Below are 13,338 nucleotides of genomic sequence, written 5' to 3' on the forward strand. Positions count from 1 at the left end.
AAGAGAGTGATGAAAGTAAACGACTAAGCATGAGTGTCCATCCCTCCGCATTAACACACATTAACGATCACTTTAGGGAAAAGTTAATTAGGATAAAAAATTGGAAAGTAAAAGTTAAAACTGTTTTTACAAAGAAAAAAAAAATTGGATTTGATTTTTTCAAATCAAATTAAATCAGAACAAATTGATTCACTAAATTAAACAAAATTCCATATCTTAATTTTAAGAGAAAATAATTTGTTTTGTATAGAGCAAATAGTTATAGCTCAAGAACTCGGTTTACCTATTTAACCGGGAAATTGGGAGTTAATTAAAACCGAAATTAGACCCGGATCCAGTGTTTACCGGTTTAGATTAAGATTTGCGGTTCATAGCAGAGAGCAACCAGACACAAACGATGAAAGCGATCCAGTTGCTGTGGGAAGCGATAATGGAGGCGACGAAGAGAGGAAGATGGAGAGAAGATGACGACGACGGCGGAGAAGTAGAGACCAGCGACAAAGCTTATCTAGAATCTCTCGTTCTTCCTCCAGAGATCATCACAGAAATTCTTCTCCGATTACCGGCGAAATCGGTCGGGCGATTCAGGTGCGTGTCAAAGCTCTTTTGCTCTTTATCGTCGAACCCTAGGTTCGCGAAGAGTCATCTCGATCTAATCCTCCGAAACGAAGCCGTACGATCTCTCCACCGCAGGCTTATCGTATCTTCGCATAATCTCTACTCTTTAGATTTCGATTCGATTGGATGCTGTGAAGGAATTAGGGATTTAGCGGCTACAGAACTCAATTATCCGCTTAAGGACGATGCGAGTCTTTTCTCTGAGATGATTAGGAGTTACGTTAGGGATCATCAGTCTGATGGTGTTGACGAAGATGATCGTCGTGTGATGCTGACGCTGAATGTGAAACCTTATAGAAGAAACTGGGTTGAGATCGTTGGATCTTCCAATGGTTTAGTGTGCATCTCTCCTGGTGAAGGTGTTGTTTTCTTGTATAATCCAACCACCGGAGATTCCAAGAGATTACCTGAAACTATACCACACGGAATAGATAATTTCCAAAGTAATGGATTTGGTTTCGATGATCTCACTGACGATTACAAAGTGGTGAAGCTTGTTGCTAGTAGCGACGATGTTTTCGATGCTAGTGTGTATTCTTTGAAAGCAGACTCATGGAGAAGGATCTGCAGTTTGAATTATGAGCACAACGATGGCTTCTACACGTCAGGTGTGCATTTCAACGGTGCGATTCACTGGGTGTTCACACAGACTAGCCATAATAACCAAAGAGTGGTCGTAGCATTTGACCTTCGAACAGAGGAGTTTCGAGAGATGCCATTGCCTGATGAAGCTGAGGATTGTCAACATAGGTTTAGAAACTTCGTGGTCGGTTGTCTCAACGGATGTCTGTGTGTTGTCAATAGTTGCTACGAGGAGCACGATGACATATGGGTGATGTATGAGTACGGTGAAGCTAAATCATGGAGCAGAATCAGGATCAGCTGGCTGTATAGGTCGATGAAGCCGCAGTGTTCGACTAATAACGATGAAGAGGTTCTTCTGGAGCTTGATGGAGGCATGGTGTTGTACAACTTTGAGACCGCTGCATCGAGTGTTCTGAGAATTCGCGGTGTTAAGCTCAGCGACGGGTTCGAAGCCAATACATACCTAGAGAGCCTCATATCACCAAACTCTTATTATATGGGATAGAAAAGCTAAAGAAGTCTCTGCTCTCTGCTCTCTGCTCTCTCTCTCTAAAAGATAGATAACATTCAGATGTGCATGGTTTTAGTTCAGAAACACAAATTTAGTATTCACATTGTAATATGTATCATCGAGAGAGATGAAAATTAATAATACCGCGGAATGGCAAATTGTAGTGTACGTAGTTGTATGATTTGGTATCTAAATCAGTAAGAAAAAAAATGTAAATCTCCGGTCTGACTATTAAACCGGGAAATTGGGACTAAAATCGATTTTGAGAAAACCGAATAAGAACCGGATCCAATGTTTAGGTTTCAGGTTCACAGTGAAGAAGAGTAGAAGAGTAACACCAGACGAGCAACGACGTTTTACGAAAGCGACAATGGAGGCGGCGAAAAGAGTAGATGAAGACGGCGGCGAAGAAGAGACCAAGGAGGACAAAGCTTCACGTGAATCTCTCGTTCTTCCTCTTGATATAATCACGGAAATTATTCTCCGATTACCGGCGAAATCGATAGGGCGATTCAGGTGCGTTTCGAAGCTGTTTTACTCTTTATCGTCGGATCAGGGGTTCGTGAAGAGTCACCTAGAACGAACGAACCACCGGAAAATCATCGTGTCTACGTATAATCTATTCTCGTTGGATGTTGATTCGATCGGTGACGGATGTGAAGGAGGAGGAGGAGGAACTAGGGAATTAGTAGCGGCCGTGGAACTCAATTATCCGCTAAAAGACGACATGAAGAAGGTGTCAAGACATGAGTGTAGAAGAAACTGGGTCACCATCATTGGATCATCCAACGGTTTAGTGTGTATCGGTATCGGTATTGAATCTTATCCTAGAAAAGATTGTGTTTTCTTGTTTAACCCAACCACCGGAGACTCCAAGGGATAACCTGACGCTCCCGTAGAAGAAGATGACGACGCTCCAGACGGAGTTTATAGTTTCCAAACGTTTGGATTTGGCTTCGATCATCTCAGTCATGATGACAAAGTGGTGAGACTTGGTGTTACTAGTCGGTCTAATCCACATGTTCTCGACGCCAGTGTCTACTCCTTGAAGGCAAACTCATGGAGACGGATCTGCTCTTTGCATTATTATAAACTCAGTAAAGCCTTCTGCACTCGCGGTGTGCATTTAAACGGTGCCATTCACTGGGTGCTCACTCTTGTACAGGAGGAGGAGGATAACCGGAACCAGCGAGTAGTCGTAGCGTTTGATCTAAATACTGAGGAGTTTCGAGAGATGCCATTGCCTGTTTCTGCTTGTTCCCATACGAAGAAAGACTTAAATTTTGTGGTTTCAAGTCTTAACGGACGTCTGTGTGTGGTCAATAGTTGCTACGATCACCACGATGATATGTGGGTGATGGATGAGTACGGTGATGCTAAATCATGGACCAGAATCCGGACCAGCTTGTTGTTCTGGTGTATGAAACCGCAATGTTCAACTAAGAACGATCAAGAGTTTCTCCTGGACGTTGATGGAGACATGGTCTTGTACAACCTCAAGACTGATGCATCGAGGATAATCACAATTCGCGGGTTCAAGGAAGGTGTTGGATTCGAGGCCGATACATACGTAGAGAGCCTCGTATCACCTACCTCTTATGGCAAAGAGAGCCGCCGAGGAAGTCTGCTTTCTCTAAAAGATATATATAGCCAACAAAACATTCCCATCAGTGCCTTGTTGTTAAGTTCAGAAAAAAAAAAACTATCTAAATATCCTGGTATGATCAGACTACTGCGTGATGAGATAACAAATTGTCTTAAATCTAGTTTAAGCTAAAGCCTTTGCTAGGTTTATTATATAATTAACGAATGGTTGGTCAATGAAAACTGAAGTTTCTTTCTCCTTAATTCGCTTCTGCCTCTCCTAACTTTTCGTCACTTCCTTTTTGTTTGTTAAAGATTATTATATCCATCTTGGATCGTATAGTTCTCTGTTTATATATGTAATGTTGTTCTAAAGTCATGCTGCAAAAAGTTCAATACGATAGATAGTGAGAACTCGATAATGATTTTACATGACCTAAGTTTCTACTCCAAATCTTCCAAAAATTCTAAGTTGGTAGGTTCTTCACTTTCCTAGGATTTTTTTTTAGGAAACAAACGTGAACAAAACACGAGAACGAACATACATGTAGTCACTAATAAACCCACCGATTTTATGAAAGAATACAACTGGCCACACGACTTTGACGACCACTGCCACCGCCTTGTCTGATGATTTTAAGTTAACAGAAGGGTTAGGATTTACACTGGCGGCCCGAATTTCATCTTCACTAATAAAGTAAGGCTTCATCGTCTTCTTGTTTTTCAATCTGTAACAGAGCAAAGGAAGCCTTGAAGAAAATAGATAAATGAGGGACTATAGATACAAAGCCCCTCTGGTTCACGGCAAACTCATTTCGGAATATGTCGACTGGTTAGCTATGTCACATGAAACTGTATCAATCCTTTATACAGATATATAAGCCCGAACGTCATTAACTGCTAAACTATAAACTTGAATCTAATGGCAAAATGATTCCAAGAGCTCAGACATAAATGAAATAGTGTGAATTCATAAGGAGGCAGAACAGAGGGAGAAGTTTGCAGCCGATGAGGCAACAACACAACTCAAATGAGAGAAACTGACAAGGACAAGAACAGAAAAACAACCTCGCTACTACCCACACTTTTGAAGATTATAAACTCGAGAAACAAAAGAGAATCAGGACAATGACCTTACTTGGATTCCTCATCTCTGCCAACACAGTTTCTTCCCACCCTCGCGCATGATCTCATATGCAAGCTTATACTTCTCCAGAGAAGATGTCCCAAACTCTATATACTTTGAAGCTGCTTCCCTCAGGCTCCAGATCATCAAGGCCTTAAGGTCCTGAGAAGTCACGCCTGATTCTACATCGCGTACAAACCCAAACTCCGCGTTTTTGGTCCACCGATGCAGTATATATCCAGATGGGAGTTCTCGAATGTCCAAGAGGTTGAACACTTTCAAGATATGTCTGCAGAGAAGTCCTTCGTACTCAAACATCTGACAACTGCAGCTTGCATTGAGATTCGATGCACTGAAAGTTACAGCGTGTTTCTCATTCTCGTTCCCACATTTCCTCACCAGAAACCTGCTGATAGCTCCTTCCTCATAGGTCTTTAAACCAAGGTAATTATAAGACTGAGCAAGCTCGCTCTGGAAAATTCTGAAAATGGTGAGCGTGTACAACCTTCTGCATTGTTCTTCAACGGGTTCTTTCGTCTGTAGAAACGGCTGCAAGTTATAAGAATTGAAATCCTCTTTCCGTTCCTCTTCACGGCGCTGCTCTAGTCCTTGCTCATACCGCGAGATGAACTCCCTGAGAGACGTTAGAGAACTAAGAGAAGTTCCGTAAAATGGCTCGAAGGTGCCGTTTACAGGGATTCCACCAAAGAAACTGGCTCTTAGATATGCCGGTACCCAATTCTCTCGTTTTTCATATATTTCTCTGAGCCACATGTTATCCGTAAGGCCGTACTTGTTTACCAAAGCACTCCACATAGTGTCAAACTCAACCGTTGTCTGCGACTGGTATAAACACTTCTCGTACTCGTACTTGAATTCATTCGGGAATGACCTGAGATTTTCTCGTTCTTTGGACCTTATCTGCCACGCTGAGAACCGGTGATGTGCCCCGGGAAAGACTTGAGCCACAGCTTGTTGGATAGGCAAGTCTTGATCAGCTACAATAGATCTGGGACGACGCCCTGACATGGCACGAAGCCATGTCTGAAACAACCATGAGAAAGCCTCTTTAGATTCATCAGCAACTAAGGCACCCCCGAGAAGCACGGGTTGCCTATGGTGATTAAAACCAATAAACATAGCAAACGGAACAGAGTATTCTCCTTTTCTATATGAAGTATCAAAAACAACAGCATCACCAAACTGACTGCAGGCAAACCTTGATCTGCTATCTGCCCAAAAAATACTCATACAGCTTCCGTTACCATCAAGCTCGACGGCGTAAAAGAATCCCATGTCTTCTGCCTGTTTTGACTGAAAGTAATCAAAAAGCAATGGATACCATTCCTTTCCTATGGTGTTTTCTCTGGCTTTACTGATGTGATGGCTGAAGTCGTTTAGTTCAATAAGATCCACAGAATCCAACCCTCGTGTCACATCTTCTGTTATTTTTTTCATACCAGCATTCTTCTTTCCCGGTTCAAGCTCATGATTATGATCTTTATTGAGACGATCCACTATCCAACCTCCAGAGTCTTGTCTTTTGATCCTCATGTAAGCTCCACAGCCCATTCTCGAAGGATGCTGAAACCCTTCTTTTGAACAGACAAATCTTCTTGATGTGATTGATCCGTCTACTTTTGATCGAAACAACTGACCTATCCGAACTCTAAAACCTACAACTTCTGCATACGCTTGATAAAACTGGCACGCTTCGTTAGCTGAGCTGAACTCCAACCCTGCATAAGGTTCAGTAGCCTTGGGCTGCGTTTGCACATCACTCTCTTCAGCTCCTTTGAAGCGCTTAAAAGAGATCACACCAGAAGGGCATGACCTTCCTTTATCAGCTTCATCAACAACTTTCATCTTGGGTCTATGTGGAACAGATATGCCTAGCTTCGTGGAAGCAGGTGCTCTCTGTTGTACTGAAGGACGAGGAGTAGTCTCTTCTACTTGACCTCCAAGCTCGTGGTTGTGCTCCTTCTGAATCTGGTCAAGAACCCATTTCCCAGGATCTCGTCGCTGCACTCTGATAAACGCAGGACACCCGGTTCTTGAATTAAGCTGAAAACCTTCTTTAGAGCAAACAAACCTCCTCGAAGAAACTGTTCCATCGGTCCTCGATCTATACAACTGACCCGTCCTAACCTTAAAACCAGTCCTCGTAGCATAAGAATTGTAGTAGTCCCTTGCTTCCTCTGCAGTGTCAAACTCTAGTCCAACATACGGTTCAACTCCAGAGTCTCCTTCATCTTCACCAATGCCATTGTTATTCATAATCCGCATACCTAATGGGTAAGCTTTGACAACCATGTTGTTAGGCTCAGTATCTGCACTGCATCAAAACAACAAGTAAACGACAGTTATCTACTATCCAACCAATGTTAATGATGCTAAAACCTAACTAGACGTTATTCTAGGAACAATTAATTAGCCTTCAGTGCCATGTGAGTACTACAGAAAAAAAAAATGAAATGAGAAGGAATAAATGTTGGACACAGACAGGCACAGAAACGGTAAATACAAAACCGATACAGGTTGGTACTGAATTGGATTGGAAGACACTACTAATCGATCTCATCCCATTAAGCTTAGATCTCTAAATCATTTTTACACATTCTTGCTTTCTTATGTAACAAAAATAGCTAAAATGGAAAACTTTAAAAGAAGAAACAATGAGAAAAGAGAATCAAACAAAGCAGTGAAGTGCATATAAATCAAAAACCTCACATCTAACCCAATTGCAAGCCAACAACTCCAGAAGAAGAAATAAAATTCCAAGGAAACATAACGAAACACAAATCAGCAAAAATGGATATGTTTATTCAAAAGATTACCTCTCCATATCCATCGAAGCAAACAGAGAGACGAACGAAAAAGAGAGAAGCAGCAAGACCCTTTACTTTAACAAGGACGGAGATTGCGAGACAGAGCTCGGAAGGGTTCAAATGGTTTGTGTGGCGATTAATTAGACTTCACTTATAACGAGTCTCAATTCTTGACCGTCACCATTATCCTTGTAGAGGTGATTTGCAACGAAGAAGATACACAATTTAGGGATTGAAACGAAGAAGAAGAAGAAGAAGAAGAAGAAGAAGAAGAAGAAGAAGAAAGAGAGAGAGAGAGAGAGAGAGAAGCAAGCAAAAGCAAAAAAGCTTCCTTTTTTTATCCGTCAATTGACCAAATTTTTAAGATTTTGATGTAATAATAAATTAAACAAAATAGATTTGATTACTTCAAAAGATTTACACAACAAATTTAATTAACTTTCCAAAGGACATGGGCGTCCCACCACCATTGTCTCCATCCAACTCATTCTCACTAACAAAAAAAAAAAAAAAAAAATCGCCTTTTTTACAGATTTAACAAAAAGGAAACACATTTATTCTTCCCCGGACGATACAAATCGAATCGGGCGATCCTTCAGAATCTTCTTCCGACCAGAGCAGAGAGAGAAGGTTATAACTGTATCGAAGAGAAGCAATCCTTCAGAATCGAGACGTCTCTGTATCGCCTTATTCTGGTAAATAATTGGTTACGCTGACTTCGAAACGGTGGAGCTTGTTTCTGTGTTTGATCGTTTTGTTTTTGTGATAAAGTTTCGAAATTTCGATGATTTCTAAAGAATCTAGATGAATCTTTGCTCTGTTTTTTTACTAGTATCAGTTACTACTAGAGAGATTTTGAATTTAAAACAAAAAAAAAAAAGGAATGAATTGAATCCTCCAATTTTTGTTTGTACCTATGTACATTACACGCGGAATATTCTAAAGGTTGAATCAAAGAGAGTGACAAAAAAAAAATGATGATGATGATGATAATACCATCTTTTGTGCTGAAACACACACTGAGCTCTCAAATGCACAATGTATTGTGTTAACATTACACTTTCTTTCACTCGTAATGAACATTTTTTTGCCTCTATTTGATCTCGTCGCTAAAAAAAAACCCTGCTTTCTTGTTGTATATCTTCTCCTCTCCTATTTATGTGCCATGGTTTAAAATGTTTTTGTCTTTTTGCCCTCTACTCTTCTAACGAATGTCTTGATGAACGGTATAGATCATATGGAGCCCATAGATGATCAACGATGCAAGGCTTTCTTGAATCTAGTCTCAGCCATGGCTTTCCTTTCCCGCTCCAATGAAGAAGACTTATCGGACCAGGATGCAACGTTCTACATCTTCCTTCGAAATTATCCCCTCCGAGACCGTGCTGGTTCCACCTATGGTTAACCGCTTTTATATCACCCGCGAATATGAGCAGAAACGGAGGCAGTGATCCCAAATGGTATATTCTCTTTTGCTTCTGAATCGTCATCCACTCTTCCACCTTCTGTGTGTATGATCCTTTCCTCCATTTGTTTACGTCAACTACCATCACCCCTGTGTTGAAGTAACACGGGCGTTTCCCTTCGAGTACTTTCACAAGCACCGGGTCTGACCAGAATGCTTTTGTGAAATAGTAGGTGAAGTTTGCGTGGCAGTACTCGGGAGCTGCCACGACTTTACCTTCCATCTCCACATGCCAGAGCTTCTCTATGTCGTCTACCACAACGAGGTCAGAGTCTAGGTAGATGATACGGTCTACGGTGCTAGGGATGATGTCCGCGAGGTAGATTCTCGCGTAGTTCAGCGGCTGGTCGAGGGCCTGCCTGATGGATTTAGAGATTTTGCTGCGGACGAGGTTTGGATTGAACTGATAAATCTTGAAGTTGAGGTAAGGAAAGGTTGATTTGATGCTGGAGAAGAGGTCGTTTTCGAAATGAGGGAGGGAGAGGAAATGAAAAGAGAGGTTTTCAGGGCAAGTTGAATGCTGAAGGAGAGACAAAACGGCTGCCATTGTCCCACGGAGGTAGTTTGTGTCGAGAGTCATGGCGATATGGATGTGATCAGCCTCAAGGGTTCCGCATTGATCACCGTTTCTAAAAGCCGGGGCTTCTCTGAAAACAGGGAGAGTTGGAGCAGAGGGCTTATGAAGAATGACTCCAACACGAACCGCCATTGTGGTTGTGACCAAGAGGAGGCCTAGGAGTTGTGTATAGGAGAGGCTCCTTGAGGCCATCCTGAACCTAATTCTCAGGTGAACTCTTTTATTATTTTTTTCACTTTTTTATTTTTTAATTTTATTTTAAAAAGGGTTTATCATTACAAGTTAAAAAGATGAATAGTTAATAGAGCCATTGTTTAGGGAGGGGGCTAGAATAAAGGATTTGGGGAGAGGCTTGTTTTATTAGCAGTCGAAATGTAGGGAAGAGATTGAACTTCGGACTGTTTCCCACACAATCTTTGTCTCAAAAGAATCCCAATTTCCTATGAAATAGGAACAAGACAAGTCTGTTTTTGTCCCAATGAAACCGGAGATAATTTTTAGATTTTGTTTCTTCTTCCTTAGATTCTTAGCAAACTGGTATATGTTTTTTTTTTAGGACAATATTGTGCTGATCTATTTGCTTTGCTGTCATTTCTTTTTTAGTTCAATGCGCCGGCTGAAAATTTTGTGAAAAAAAAAAAAATGGTACCAAAATAGAATAACGAACTTTTGCCTAAAATATCTTGCATGTTTTTCATGTACACAAAACAACAAATATTCTTATGCAATTCAAACTAGAGAGTTGAATGTTGTCTGAATCGGACATCTTAGTGGTGAGCAGCTAAGCTAGTTGGCTCTGCATATATCCATAATTTAGTATACAATTGGTTAATAACCGATTAAACCGACACTGAACTGGTCTACTGCAATGTAAGCAATGATTTTGGACATTACTTACATAACAAAAAATAATTGTTATGTGAAGAGCTATTAAGAAGAATAAGTGTGCAAGAATTAAATTATAAATTTATGGACCAGAGAAGATCTTTCGATTACAAAAAGTGCATCAATTACTGATAATGTGAGTTGGCTTTTCCAAAAACGACAAAGATACGATGTTTGGTAACGCCAGTTGTATACGTAAGACTCGTCATTGCGACAAATAGAAAAATTTGAGTTGGAACTTATTCTTTCACCAAGAATAGACATTTGCAGATAAGACAAAATATAAATCGCAAATCGAATCTTTCTGCTACAAGATTTATTTTTCTACTTCAATGTATAAGTTGGTCAAAGTTTATAACTGTGAATTTTTTGGACTCACCATGATATTAGAGAGATGTTATAGTTTTATTAGTTGAGAATTGATAAATCAATTTTAAAACAATTTGCTCATTTATGTACGAAAAAAACAAAAAATCCCAAGAAGAAATGTGCCGAACAGAGACATAGCTAGTTAGGGCCCAATAAGACGCCAGGCCCGTTAGGTTTATTACTGATCGGGTCGAGAAACCCGACCCGTTACGGGGGTAAAACAAACGAGAAAAGTTGAATAATCGTCTCTCTTGGGCAAAAAAGAAAAAAAAGAGAAAATAATATTCATCGATTTTGTCAAAAAAAGAGTTTTCTGGTTTGATTTGGGAATTCGTGCGCGGCTGTGGCAGAAAGAGAGAGAGGCCAAACCCACCCGTGTACTCCATCATCCGTCGGATCCACCAAAACCACCACATTCATCTCTGTCTCTCTCTCTCTCTATCTATCTTCTTCATCATCTTCATCTTTGTTTCTTTTCGAACAAAATTCGTCTCTGCTTCTGCACTTTTTTAGGGTTTCTCTCGAATTTTTTTTGACGCTTTCTCTTAAAAGGGTTGTTGACGAAATAACCCTTTTGAGGGAGGTTTGAGGAAGACCACGAAGGTGTAAGAAATAAAGAAAGAAAGAAGAATTCGAACACACAAAACCATCCTCAACAAGATAAAGTTACCAACTTTTCCCCTCTTCCTCATTCCTCTGTTTTCTCCAAAGATTCTAACTTTGGGTATGAATCTCTTCTTTCCCCTTTTGCTTCTTTCCTTGCCGCGTTTAACACGATGACATCTGCAAAACCCTACACTTTTCTCTACGCCATTGTTGTATCCCACGATTTTTCTTTTCCTGGAGATTTCTTGTTCTAGCCCCCCCCCCCCCCCCCCCCCCCCGAGCTAAAAAGGAGAAAAGTTGCGATTTTTGTTTGTTCGCGTAATCGAATTCTGTTTTTTTTTTTTTTTTTTTTTTGTGCGATATGGGTTGTGTTCAATGCAAATGTTGTAGCCGGTACCCATCGTCATCATCAGATGGAGACTCTCGTGGACCTGTTGGTGGAGCCAATGGTGTTGTCAAAGGGAAAGATCAGAAACCTCTTGGATCTATTCACGTTCCTTCTCCTAATTTCGACATGGTTTACTCTGTGTTGTCTCAGCGAGGCTATTATCCTGATTCACCTGACAAGGAGAACCAAGACACTTACTGCATCAAAACCGAGCTTCAAGGTAACCCAAATGTTCATTTCTTCGGTGTGTTTGATGGTCACGGCGTGTTCGGTACGCAGTGTTCCAATTTCGTCAAGGAGAGGGTTGTTGAAATGTTGTCTGAAGACCCAACTCTGCTTGAGGATCCGGAGAAAGCTTACAAGTCTGCTTTTTTGAGGGTGAATGAGGAGTTACACGATAGTGAAATCGATGATTCGATGAGTGGTACTACTGCCATTACGGTTCTTGTTGTTGGGGATAAGATTTATGTTGCCAATGTAGGGGATTCGAGGGCGGTTCTCGCTGTTAAAGACAGGAACAGGATTTTAGCAGAGGATTTGTCTTATGATCAGACGCCTTTTAGGAAAGATGAATGCGAGAGGGTGAAAGCGTGTGGGGCTAGAGTACTGAGTGTGGATCAAGTGGAAGGATTGAAAGATCCGAATATACAAACATGGGCAAACGAAGAGAGCGAAGGAGGGGATCCGCCGAGACTTTGGGTACAAAACGGGATGTATCCGGGAACCGCATTCACAAGGAGTGTTGGAGATTTCACAGCTGAGAGCATTGGAGTTACTGCGGAACCAGAAGTGTCTATGGTTCATCTTTCGCCTAACCATTTGTTTTTCGTTGTTGCAAGCGATGGGATTTTCGAGTTTCTTCCAAGCCAAGCTGTTGTTGATATGGTAAACCCTTTTGGAGACCTCAAAATATGTTTTATGTAGAATCATGTTTTAGTTGTGTTGTGGTCTGAATGTGGTTGGGAATGATGTTTTGCAGGTGGGGAGATACGCTGATCCGCGCGATGGATGTGCTGCAGCTGCAGCAGAATCGTACAAGTTGTGGTTGGAACACGAGAATAGGACAGATGATATCACAATTATCATTGTACAGATTAAAAAGCTGTCTAATGAATGATTCAAATTCCTATTTGCCCCTTTGTTTGATTCTGTACTGTATTGTCACAGATTCCTTCTATATAGCAGATGTTTAAAGAAAGTAATGCTTTCTCTCTCTCTCTGTTTGGTATATGAGCTTCTCTTACCAAGAGTAAATGACGTGTTTACTACGCTATTTGCTCTAAAACGTTGCTTGTTGCTGAGAATAAGCTCTTGACGACACAGACAAGTTTTTCATGTTTTTGTTTTTTTGTTTTTTCCAAATTAAAGAATGAAAAACATTATTGAAAAAGCCCGCCAATGATTTACAAGAAATCATCAACTAATTGCCTTAGATTAAAAGGAAAACAACAGAAAGAAACAAGAAATACTGTTTACAAAGACATGAGACTCTCTATCGCAATTCCTTCATATATGACTCTTCTAATTCTAAAGCAGTGTCGCCGTCGATCAAAATTGGTAGGGTAAATGCTGGCCTTTTTGGGCTAATTAATAAGATTACTGTCCACAGGAGAAAAAGAAGAAGAAGACTTTTGTGTATTCCCCTGTTGTGGCAAGGAGAAACTCACCATGTTGTCGCCTTGAACTGTGAAGATGTGAAGAGATGGACTGAGCTGCGACAGAGTTGATGAAACATGGCAGAATAGTGAAGAGTACCTCCGAGATGTTGGATCCAGAGGGAGCGTATCTATGGGGTT

At 40.8% G+C, this 13,338-nt stretch overlaps 3 protein-coding genes and 2 pseudogenes across 15 annotated transcripts; 3 read left to right on the forward strand and 2 right to left on the reverse strand.

The window, feature by feature from the left end:
* Positions 1-397: 397 nt before the first annotated feature.
* LOC104720744 (F-box/kelch-repeat protein At3g06240) lies at positions 398-1,872 on the forward strand. The gene has a single exon (XM_010438655.3). The coding sequence runs from the start codon at positions 398-400 to the stop codon at positions 1,706-1,708; it is 1,311 nt and encodes a 436-aa protein (XP_010436957.1). The 3' UTR covers positions 1,709-1,872.
* On the reverse strand, positions 1,757-7,802 carry LOC104720908 (protein FAR1-RELATED SEQUENCE 7-like). Of its 11 annotated transcripts, none has more exons than XR_002037720.2 (4): positions 7,262-7,606; positions 4,437-6,759; positions 3,866-4,026; positions 1,757-3,347 (listed from the first exon to the last, which is right to left on the reverse strand). XR_002037720.2 is itself a non-coding variant. In XM_087468093.1 (3 exons), the coding sequence occupies exon 2, from the start codon at positions 6,735-6,737 to the stop codon at positions 4,446-4,448; it is 2,292 nt and encodes a 763-aa protein (XP_087324219.1). In that variant the 5' UTR covers positions 6,738-6,754; positions 7,262-7,802; the 3' UTR covers positions 3,678-4,026; positions 4,437-4,445. The 11 variants fall into 11 exon arrangements, 7 of the variants coding, with proteins under 7 accessions (XP_087324219.1, XP_087324263.1, XP_010437406.2 ...); XR_015567975.1 differs by having other exon boundaries at positions 4,432-6,754; positions 7,262-7,598; XR_015567811.1 differs by having other exon boundaries at positions 4,432-6,759; positions 7,262-7,598.
* LOC109132684 (F-box/kelch-repeat protein At3g06240 pseudogene) lies at positions 2,085-3,562 on the forward strand (annotated as a pseudogene). The gene has a single exon (XR_015568007.1). The product of XR_015568007.1 is annotated as an F-box/kelch-repeat protein At3g06240 pseudogene (transcript).
* A 310-nt stretch (positions 7,803-8,112) lies between the features above and the next one.
* LOC104721238 (putative galacturonosyltransferase-like 4 pseudogene) lies at positions 8,113-9,931 on the reverse strand (annotated as a pseudogene). The gene has a single exon (XR_015568113.1). The product of XR_015568113.1 is annotated as a putative galacturonosyltransferase-like 4 pseudogene (transcript).
* Positions 9,932-10,792: 861 nt separating this feature from the next.
* LOC104721323 (putative protein phosphatase 2C 35) lies at positions 10,793-12,740 on the forward strand. Its single transcript, XM_010439312.3, has 2 exons — positions 10,793-12,427; positions 12,522-12,740. Exons 1-2 carry the CDS (start codon positions 11,516-11,518, stop codon positions 12,657-12,659), a joined length of 1,050 nt encoding a protein of 349 aa, XP_010437614.2. The 5' UTR covers positions 10,793-11,515; the 3' UTR covers positions 12,660-12,740.
* The last annotated feature ends 598 nt before the right edge of the window (positions 12,741-13,338 follow it).

Source organism: Camelina sativa, chromosome 1, assembly GCF_030686135.1.
Source record: "Camelina sativa cultivar CO46 ecotype springtype chromosome 1, ASM3068613v1".
NCBI classification, from domain to species: Eukaryota; Viridiplantae; Streptophyta; class Magnoliopsida; order Brassicales; family Brassicaceae; genus Camelina; species Camelina sativa.